General features: G+C 31.3%; 1 protein-coding gene across 2 annotated transcripts; it reads right to left on the bottom strand.

The window, feature by feature from the left end:
- On the bottom strand, positions 1–11,418 carry LOC148619938 (uncharacterized). 2 transcript variants are annotated; one of them, XM_088576970.1, is made up of 12 exons: positions 11,314–11,418; positions 9,383–9,421; positions 7,505–7,576; positions 5,277–5,309; positions 4,989–5,024; positions 3,874–3,909; positions 3,390–3,425; positions 1,909–1,929; positions 1,446–1,478; positions 1,169–1,189; positions 974–998; positions 1–74 (listed from the first exon to the last, which is right to left on the bottom strand). In XM_088576970.1, coding segments are annotated over exons 1-12 (444 nt in total). In that variant the 5' UTR covers positions 11,405–11,418; the 3' UTR covers positions 1–73. The 2 variants fall into 2 exon arrangements, with proteins under 2 accessions (XP_088433096.1, XP_088433097.1); XM_088576971.1 differs by lacking the exon at positions 5,277–5,309.
- Positions 11,419–11,976: the final 558 nt, after the last annotated feature.

The following is an 11,976-nucleotide window of genomic DNA, read 5'->3' as shown; positions in this document are numbered from 1 at the left end:
GAAACATTTTGATTTATTCTTTAATCTATCTGTATGTTTCTGTATTCAATGACTCGACACTTTGACTGGTAATTCTAAAACGAAAATAATATTCATTTATTTAAATGTCATAAAACTCATATCAAGTTCATGTACTGCGACTTTAAAACTGATTAAGATATACATCGTTTGTCAGGCAAAGTGTAAGCTCTGCAAACGCTGTGAATTTTCGATTTATGAACCACAAAACTTTGTAGAAAGAATATCCGTTGTCTTAAATTTTAATCAAAATAAAATAATTAAGAAAATATTCAGATGGCATATGATATTTTAAAGTCGTACCAAAGTAACAATAAATATATATAGCCATGTATGCAACATGTATATGTATATATGGCAATGAACTAGCAGGTAAGATGGCAGAGTTCCCACATCCCATTAGACATCCCTGTATTTCGATACAGATCCTCTACTGTCCTCCCTGATAGCATTAGAAGTAGTCCTATCAAATCTGCTTTCCAATTATACAACATGTGCTTATGTTCACACTCTAGATTTACTAACGAGGAAGCATCACTCGATTAATGAAAACTATATAGCTTATTTTGCCGACTGGTCTAGAGCGTTGGACTTAATGCAGGCGGTGTTGAAATAGCTGTCAAAGCAGAGAAGAGGTTCAAATCCCGCTTCGGGAGCGATCACATTTACACCGCAAATTTGCGGCCTCCCATCGATTCCATATTTTTTTTGATGAAATTTGATTCATCAATATTCTATGTTGTATTAGAACAAGCACTTGTGGTGTCATGTAAGACAGTAGAGATTCTTCAACAGTATTCAAATAGAGTCATACCAAGTTGTTTTCATACACAAAATCTAATGGGATTTGGAAACTCTTCCATATTCTTGATTACTATGTTGATAAATATATTTTACTGTTCTTATCCCATTTTAAAAATAGTGTACCATCACTTTGACTAATAAAATAACTTACCATACTTGTATGCTTACTGAATACACTGTAAAGATTAAAAAAGTACTCGTTAAGAATTGAATAAAGGAATTAGCAGCTATGAACACATTTGTGTCTTAGAAATGATGAAAACAAGTATGTTCTTTGCAAATCGATTTGTAAAAGTACCTTCAATTGATATATACATCAAAATGTATTAAAACTTTAGTTTCTTACCTACTTCTTCTGTAGGATATTCTACAACAAAAAAAAAAAGAAAAGAAAAAAAAAACAAAACATCAAAATGTGTATGTTTTATATTCATGTTAGATCATTAAAGGAAGTGGACATAAATATTCAATAAACCTCATTCACATTCACTTTCTATAAAGAGCACGCTGTTTTGATTATTTAACTTTTCGTTAGTTGTAATAATTACAAATTTTCTCTTTTCGTCTTTAGGCTAATTTTCGTATTTGTATACAATGTAAGCGTTTCAAAAATCAATACATACCAATCCAGACAGGGGAAGTGGTTTTTGAGGAAACTACAAAGGAACAATAAGTAAGTTCAGAACTATTTTACTTTAAGGCTTAGGATGCCACATTCAAAGTTTACGATGAATATAACTGTATTCATATTAGAATCTAATTATGTGACGACCATCTATAAATTAATGTTTACTTAAGTATGAGTAGGAATGATATTCGTAAATATTTCTTCTCGAGCGAGATGTAGGAAACAAGCCTATCCATGCTGTCCTTAAATAGATATGAACATTATTAATTATATGTGTATATTTTGTATTTTTTAAATTGAATAATCACAAAGGAATGAATTGGAAAAACACACTGCGGTCCTGAAAGTAAATTTGTGTTTTATAATTTCCAACAAGTCACATTCATTGAAAACCGATTTTTTAGTATTTATGCCTATAAAAATATTGCATCATACTGTATCAACATTTAATTTCTTACCAACTGCTTCTTCAGTGGGAGCTGCAGTAACAACAAATTCAATCAAAATTGTACATTTTGCACTTTTTCATTGTGTAACGAAAGGAATAGTTTTTAGTAGAAAACCTCTGAAGTCAAGTTTTTTTAAAAATCAGACAGGAGGTTGTATTTTTGAGAAAACAAAAATATATATGCAGTCCATGAACCGATCCGCGCACCGATTTGACGGATCGATGACCGTTGACTGATTGATCGCTGACAGATCGCTGACCGATGAACAGTGACTGATCTGACCGCAGTTTGTTATGTACAATGACGTACGATTTGTTTGGAATAAAAGAAATGTAAACTTAAAGCGTAATTTGATGTTTATAAATCTATTACATTATGTAAATATGCGTAAAATTGAAAAAGTAAACAACAAAAAACGTAAAATACAGTGACCGCTCTGTGGGCACGTGATACGATCATCGGTCTAATGGATAGGTTTGCCGGATCGATGGCTGACTGGAAACTGATCGGTGATCGATTATCGATCGCAATTTTTGTTGCACGGATCGGTTCAGGTGCTGTATATATTGTGTATGAACTTGGGTCTTTGCAATAAGTATTGTTCATGATTTGGTTTGCTTCGGTTGATTTAATTGAGGATAAATGTATGGTTTTCTAAAAAAAATCAGATCATAACGACTGACTATCGTTATGAATAATTTTACCAAAAATGTAGACCGAATTTTTTTTTTCATTCACCATGAATCACCTCTACATTAGGCAGTGTCTTTTTTTCATATGGACTAGTACTTTAGTTCTTTTTTCAATTGTACCTGAGAATATACAGTCGTAACCTTTCATTTCTAACGTTTATACCCATTCGAATAACAATGTATTTACTAGTCGAAGAATGGGAAGTTGCTGGAGTGGGAACTACACATTTAAAATACATGGGTTCAGTGATATTTCACATATTCAGTTGGAGAAGAACGCGTTTAGCCAAAGTGAAAGGTGACGAATGTTTCTTTTTTTGTACCACACTAATTTTCTCATAAAACAAGCATTTTTGAAAGGAACGTTTGGAATATTTTGCATGATACCTTTTTGATTTGACAGCTGCATTGAAACAGTTGTTACCAACTATTTTCCAAAATTACTCCAATATTTCATAGGGTGACACCACAACAAAACTTTAGCTAAACTCCAAAAACATAAGTGTAACTTGACGAATAACTGTAAAACATCCTCTACCACATGGTTTATTAGAAGTCAGAATCATACGGTTACTATATTAAAGTCTAATTATGTCACTATATGATTGTTATTTTTTTTCAATCATTGAAAGACTATATGCTTATCAATATGGTTGAACGTGCTAAATCTCATTTATTTAACACTCACAAAAACAGAAACAAAGTTCGTTTTCAAATTTCTAATTTCAAGTCATGAAGGTAGCCGAGAATGGGCCTTATCGTACCTAATCCTTTTAAAAAAAAGGAACAGTTTCTTACATGTACTGACTTCAATTTCAGCTGCTGTAGTGGGTTCTACAAAACAAAGCGCAAGATGAATATTTGTATTCTTTGAAATAATATTTAACTAAGAGATCATGATTTAACTATTAATGTCTTCCAATGACATTTACGTTTTACAAAGGACCTTTGCTGATTTGCTCTTAGTCTCTTCAACTTTTCCGTTAGGAGCTTGTACAACAACACAACAAAAACAAAAAACAAAACAAAAAAAAAAAGAAAAAGAAAACAGAACAAAACAAACATAAAACCAAAAAAACTGTATATTTTGCACTATTTCTTTTTCATCGTAGAACGAAGTGAACAGTAGTAGGTTAATTTCTTATCTGGTTGTTGCATGAACATCCTCTGAAGTCAATACTTGTACCTGAGAATGAACAGTCTAAACCTTTCATTTTTATAGTTAAACTTATATACACATTCGAATAACAATGCATTAACTCTTTTTTTAATTAATGCTTACTAGTCGTCGTTGCAGGCGTAGTTGTAGTAGCGGGAACTGCAAATTAAAATAACTAATCAATGATATTAGGCGATAGTGTATTTTTAAAAAAAATATTAAATTTGATGAAAAGAGATTGAAATGTTGAATATTAAATTGAATTTGATATTGTAAATGATTGATGAAAAATCTAATTGAGATTCAACAGGGGATGGAAATTTTTAAATAGGGAATGGGGATTTCTCTATGGAAAATGGGGAATATGACTATGCAAATATTCAATATATAGAAAGGTGCAATAGAAAATCCATGGGGAATGGAGATTTTTTTTTTGGAGTTCGAGTTGCTTATTTGCTTTTGTTATTGTGTGTGTGTGATTGTGGTTGCTTTATGTTCTTTGTTATGTGTGTCTGTTTTCCATGTCTGGTCTTTGTCCCTGGAGTGCGTTCTTTTGATTACCGCTATAGACTTGGTTCCCTTGATTACTCTTTGAATAAGAAATCTATGTTTCTCTGTAGGAAATTGGGAATTGGAAAATGTAAATATTCGATATAGAAACGAGCAAAGGGGATTATATTGGGAATTGAGATTTTTTCTGTTGGGATTAGGGACAATATGAATTGAGAATCGGAAAATGGTATATAGTTAAACTTCCTATTTACAACATACACACTCCCCAGTTTTCCCCAATGTTCCTTTCCCCATTTCACTTTAAAAAAATCAAATATCTCCATTTTCCAATTGAATTTTTTATATGTTAGATTTGGCAGCATTTAAACTGTTATTTCCAATTATTTTTAAAATGTTTTAATTTGAATTAATACTTTAAAGCTAATTTTGCTATCCTCCCAATTCAAAATCTTGATTTCCCATACACTTTCACCAACCCCCATCTATCATCCCCATTCATAACCCCCATATACCACATCATAAACCCGGTTTTATATCTAAACCGATAAAGATGTGAATACGAAAAACACATTGAGGCTTCGAAAACTAAACTGTTCGATGAAAATATAACAAAATACAAATGTACATTCCTTGCAACTCGAACTGTCATTATACTTTTAGTTGTACCTTTATACACAAAACCTTATTTAATAAATTTTAATAAAAGTAAAGTAACTATTTCTTACATGTGCTGACTTCATTTTGAGTCGCTGTAGTGGGTTCTACAAAATAATGCGCAATATTGTCATGATGTATTTTTACATTCTTTCAATAAAAGCCGACTGTTTGTGAACATTTCAGTATCAAAATCCCCCACCAACATTTACGTTTCATGGGGCACCGAAGCTGTTTTGTAATAAGGCTATACAAGATTTTGCTGGAAGAAATTTATATTTGACCAATCTTCACATTTCATTTTTTTTAAACAAATATGCTAACTGGAATAACATATCATTTAGTACAAAGATACTTACCAATCGAATCATCGGTAGTTGTTGAGGTGGTTACTACAAAGTTATGATAAAATTCTATTTTTTTTTTGTATTAAGTAATGAAGGAATACATACAGTTTTTAATTAAAAGAAGGAAGCACCGGAGTGTGAAATTTTGTAGCTCTCATCCTGTGCTTAAAATTAAAGGGGATTTTCTACAATCCACCACATCAAGGCATAATTTCCAAATATGTAATACCTACCTTATCTGACAGCTTTATAAGCCTTAGACAATATTGCTTCTTATAGATTTTTTAACAACCAGATTATTTGACTATTAAAAGTAAGTGACAAAATTTCGCAGAATATATGTTGTTTTAAGTACCAGTCCACATAAAATTCAGGCACTGCCAATGGTAAAGTGATTCATGGTGTAGAAAAAACCTACAGAACGAATGATGGTTTTTCTGTCTACAAATGCTATATTTTTACATAACAATAATCTTTTCCGTATTAAGATCTGCACTTTGGAGAAAATCATGCATTCATCTCCAACTACAATCAACCAAATGGAACCAGATCAAGAACGATAACTCTTGCAAAGTATCAATTTCTTGTACAATCTATATATTTTTATCTCAAAATCGCAACATCAAAATGAAAAACTAAGACTGGGTTTGTGATCAGTAACTGATTCTGAACAACAAATTAAACTGAACTCGGTGGGTTTTTGACATGCATGAATCACCTTCTGTCTGATTTTCAGAAAGACTGATACTTAACATGGTATAACATTCTTAAATGGCTTGCACCAAAGATAAAAGAAATACTTAACCGACCAAGTAATTATTGGTCGACATCACAACATAACTATAAAAAAACGTAAAAAAAATTAAAAAATAGACTGTTATTAAAAAAGTGGCTGTCATAGTTTTTAGTTGTATTTATATATTACCGATATTGAGCTGTTTGCACAATCGAATAATTATGAGTTTTACTTGTTACACATGAAACGTACCAGACGATTCACCTGTGTTTCTTGAGCTGGTAAATACGAATTAATAATAACACTCTGTACTGATATTATATATTGATGACCCACAGAGTTCAAAAAGAAAAATGATTACAGTTTAATGAACGAGGAAGTAGCGGTATTTTGTTTCTGTAGTATTCATTATGTGGTAGATGCTGCCATGAATTTCCCAGGACAATACTTTAACAGTTTATTTATCAAGTGGTAATATCTTTCTTTTAAAGTTTCTCGAAAAATTGTATGTTTTTGTTCAACGACATTTAAATAAGATAATATTTGTCTACAAGATATATATTGAATAAGTAAAACGTTCTGAAATTAACTTCAGCAAAGATCAAAGGGAAACATGAATACATATTGTATTACAAAATTTTACCAATCGATAGACATGAAATTTCTGAAATTTCTGTTAGTGCTTAAATCGTCAATACATTATGGATAGCAATGAATTAATTCATAGTATTTAAAATCGTACCTGCTACCATTTTTGTGGTTTGTGTGAAGAATGTAACTCTGGCGTAAAGGAGGACAAAATTTATTTAAAATAAAATTGTTATGTAGGAAGAAAGAATCACAAACGTTCTGATGTAATGAATTTACAATAAAGAATAATGCTCTTTATAAAGATATTTTAAGAATAACGCTTTTTGTAAAGATATTTACCGTTTTGGAGAACTAGGGTTTAACGTATTTTTGGAATAAATAATTTTGATCTTATTCATTTCAAATGTGTTCACTTTTCCTTACATATTCATGAACAGAAGCTATCAATGAAAACTACTGCTGAATAGCTAGGTACATTGTATGTCCTCTTATGCATCGTTAGGATAAAACAGATTAACAGACCAATGCCTATAGAAAGTTTTGCATAATAAAAATTCTTAAGTGTTTGGTTATTTGTACATGTACGCTGTTTACTAATAGTACAAGTGAAAAAATGAACCGATGAATATGATCAAGCGATAAAAAATATAGGAGTTAACGTTTTCGAAAATTTTAATTATTTTTATAAGTACTTACAAATACGTAGAAATGTATTGTGTTCTCTAAACATTACAACTAATCGGATTTTGTTGCAAATGATAAAACGTTTATTACCCCTGCATACATGTATAACATTACAAAATTCTTCACTAGATATCTTAATACTACGTTGAATTATTATGAATCACAAGGGTGTTTTTGCATATTTTGAAAACTAGATGATTACTTTTTTCAGGACTATGCATAAACTAACCTGATTCAGCCAACACTTTACGAACAATCGTCTTTATTTTTGATTCATCTAATATGCATCGGCAACCCATGGCTACAAAAAAAGCAATCATGTTTTTAATTAAATTGAATTTGATAACATTGACGTGCAGGATAACATTTGCTATCACCTGAGAAAAATGCAGCAAAATAAGGAAAGGAAGATTTCGACTTTAAATGTTTGAGCTCGATGTAGTTCTCATTTAAAATTTGTACCATATCTAATCAATACTAAAATTAAAAAAAACAATTCTAAAGTATAATACTTTAGGACCTGGTTCATTTAAAATATAAAAAGGAAAATATGTGATATATTTATCGATCGAAAATCATATTTCTTTTAAATGAAAGGAAAAAACAACGGTAATCAAAATAATATTTAATTGTTAAATTTACAAACCAGGTAGTTCATATGATATGGATGACACACGGAGGGTTTGTTTCTGTGTAAAGTTTATATCGTATGTATGTCCAATAGTGTAAAGTTTTTTCGACAATAGATGGCTCAGAAACTTATTTTACACTTCCTTAAGAAAGCAATCGAAAGAAAGAGTTATCTCTCTTCTAATGAATTCAATCTTTTCTATGTCATTTATTTCTCTTAACCGTTGCAGTGAATTAAAAACAAACATTCAACTTTGAGAAAGGGTGCATTTATGATGAAATATATGAACATTTTAAAAAAGAAAACTCACTCCCTGGTTTTCACGTGGACGCCTTCTGAACTATGATCACGATATCTGAATATTTCTAGTGAAGAAAAACAAATTGTACCGTGCGCACTTGTAAGGTGTACTGGTAATCTTCATTTCTAAAACTTAAATATACACACTGCTGCGTGTTTAACTGAGAAGTTCCGATTAATATTTACACAGAAAATTACTTCCGTTGGCCTTAGGTCCTTAGTAGAATCTGTACACATTCATATATTATTGTTTTTGGGACCGTTATCTATACGAATTTATATGAAACAAGACACGGTATTTCAGCAACATTGAACACAATAACATCATAGACAATAATTCAGTTGAATATGGGTAAAGAAATTGAAAGAATCCCTGTATAAGTAGGAGTCTGAAACATAAGTGGCTCAAAATTTATATTCGAAAATGGCGTTATTCGCAAGTGATTGACTTTTGACAACATACGAAGAGCGGGGGTTTTATCATATCTTTGTAAACTCCTGTAGGAATACAAAATGTAAACACTCTGATAACTAAAAATCACTGCTAAGTTAAAGGCTGTGTTTGAAATGGAATAAGGCTTTTCAGAAAGAAATATCGCATTTGCACGCTGTCTGAGACATCACAAACAACATCAGTGATATACCCTTTATACACTTTCAAAAATATGTCCATCACATATGAACTATAGGTATGCGTATATTTCGGATATTACTTTATTAAGACATAAAATCTGAAGCCTTTTCAAAAATCATCCTTCCAGTATCAAATAAACATCTGAGCAATTTTTGACAAGAGTTTCTTGAAAATCTCCTTAACGAATTTATTTGAGGAAATCCTGTTTCAAATTGGACAATTGCAATGGTTCACAGCTATCCAGTTTTCGCCCTGAAAGTGCCAATTGTTATATTGATTTAATTTTTACTTCTCCTTTCTGGTATTGCTTAGAATATATTAGTTCTGTAATTGTGTCAATATCCTTTATTTACATTGTCGATTGATCATAATATATGTTTTGCATACTGTGTACACTGATTTTTGATTAAGTAGACGTGAAAATCTACAAATTGCGACACCGCCTGTCTTCAAGATACAGCCAAAGATAGTTTAGAAACTAAAATAAAGACCAAACGTTTGGAAATTGGAAAATAAGGAACGAGTAAAATAAACTGATTTACCTGGTCTTCCTCTTAGGAATGATTTATATTTTGCATTTCCTGAAATATAAGTTGATATTAGAAGGAGAGAAATTCATTGGTAGTCGGTCCATCTCAACATTAAAATTAATTTGATAAAAAAGTGATGTTTTCTCTAAAGTTCTGTAATATGGTTCCAAACAATGCCAATAAGTTACAAATGATAATTAAAGACGATATCTTAATATCAGGCGTATACATATGTAATTACGCGTTATCAATTGTCACCCTCCTCTATAGACCCTTTACGGCTTTCTAAGGAAAAATGCTTTTAAAAATCATGCGGATTCTAACAAGAAATATACTGAGGATAATGTTGTAAAAACGTTTGAATGTCTTATCTAGTATGTAAACTTTGTAGGATATTTGTTCTAAACGGAACATTATAATATATATTGAAACAAACTGTGTGTCAATTTTGGCCAATCTGTTACTATTTAAGCACAAGGCTAGGTTGTTGTACAATTAAGAATATACATGCAAAAATGGTTGCGACCGGCACGACTCTCTAGTTACAGATTATGTTACATGGATGAGGTATCCTACCTATCTTCTTAAACTAGTTTCCTTACATTTAATACCTCGGCGAGTGTTTCTAAAACAAACAGAGGACGCTAACCCTACCGATGCACCTGGTCCTTACTCCCAGTTTTTAGTTGCTCGTTTGCTTCTTTTACTTTGTATGTATGATTTTAGTTACTTTATGTCTTTTTTGTTTATGTCTTTGTCCTGGATTACATTCTTTTGATTACCGCTATAACCTTGGTTCCCTTACTTTCACTTTGATATAAATTTTCATAAACCTCACACAGAAGTTTAAAATCGAGACCTTATGATAAACGTGACTATCTGTTCTTTCCAAATTTAAATTTATCCATTTGTTATGGCAAAATACAACACCATTAACCCATGAAACATCATTTTGCAGTATATATGTTGATATTGCTCGCGAGAACCACGGAGAGAAAGAAATTTAAAAAAAGCAATCTGATATCCAGCGAAAAGGATGCATGAACAGATGTCCCGGAACGGGAAGCGTTCTCTCTTTTGTACAAGTGCTTGGTGAGTAACTAAATATATAGTTTTAAAGACCCTACGGAACGATATTGAAATCACACCACATGTCAGATGATTGAAAAAAAACGAACAAAAATATAGCAGAAGTGTTTGATCGCATTTCCGGAAGTTAAGCATAGTCGATTAGAGCAAATGGAGAGATAGTTCAACATATCAACTTCAAGATATGAAATCCAATGATAAAATTTGATAATACCAATTAGTTAAAAAGCGGTATACTTAGACGCGTTTCAAGGAGTAACCTCCCAGCAGTAAAATTAGAACCAAATACATAGGAAATTCAAGAATCAAAATTATATAGTAAAAACATAAAAATGAGAGAGTATTCCAAAGGAGCAACATTAGTAATGCAAAATATTTAATAAAGGAACGAAGCCTATTCTATAAAGAGCTTCCAATTTTGAGATACGGTAAGATCCAGTGAGGAATATGTGATGTAAAAGTCTGTGGCCATGCAAGTCTGACTATTGGGTTGTTAACAAAAAGGTCCACATGCAGTGAATAAAGAAAACGAAACAGTTAGATATTGCACATTCAGTACATGTATGCTTATACAGGATTGAAGTGCAAAGTAAACACAACTTAACTTAAGAAACAAATTTCGTGGTAAAGCACAAATTTCTGAAAATATTGAAATACTGAAGTTTACTAAAATGTGTACACAAGATATACATTGTACATCTTTAAACCTTCTGTTTTGCAAACGATGCATGAAGTTTTAAGTTTTATGTTAATAAGAATTTCTTGCTAATTTGGTTTAAACAGGACTTAATCAGGCATGATTGAAAAAAGACAAAACAAAAATCAAACCACTACAGAAATAAACATGGTCATACCTTTCCATTGTTTATAGTTGGAACACAACACGTTCGTGAAAATTATGACGAATATAAAAACCAAAAGTTGATATTTATTGCACCTCGTCATGCTAAGAATTACTGCTCCCTCTTCAGTTTGTTTTGAGCATTGGTCCCTATATGTATATATAGGCAATTAATCGATAAACTACTTTGTGAAAAAATATGACAGCAATGTGTAAAATAAATTAAAGTGCAAAAACTGTTGCACTTATAAATGACTCACTCTTAAAGTAATAAAGGAAACTAGTTTTTGATTCAATTGGCTAGATGTAAAACAATTTTGAAATATTACTTGAGTACGTTAAAAACAAATTGTATAGTTTATTAAATTGGAAGTTTCTCATTTAAATATAATTATGCTGTATTATGAATATCAATATAATGTTATTATGTACTCTACATGTTAAATGCTACAAATGTGAGGCAACTGTACTTACAGGTATGGAATGTGAAATCTAACAGTGAAATGGGAAAACTATCCAGGAATAACGACCAGTGTAAAGGAAACACTATCCAGGGATAACAACCAGACAGAGAAAATTGATACATACAACAAAAGAACACGAAATAACCACAATAACATGCAAGTTGTCTAGGACGTCTCTCTAGATCGCTTCATGGTGTTCATTTTTAGTAGAA

This window comes from Perna viridis, chromosome 4, assembly GCF_037379345.1.
Source record: "Perna viridis isolate PV_CMFRI_1.1 ecotype Kerala chromosome 4, ASM3737934v1, whole genome shotgun sequence".
NCBI classification, from domain to species: Eukaryota; Metazoa; Mollusca; class Bivalvia; order Mytilida; family Mytilidae; genus Perna; species Perna viridis.
The sequence above is the reverse complement of the archived record's forward strand: the minus strand, read 5'-3'. Positions and strand labels throughout refer to the sequence as shown.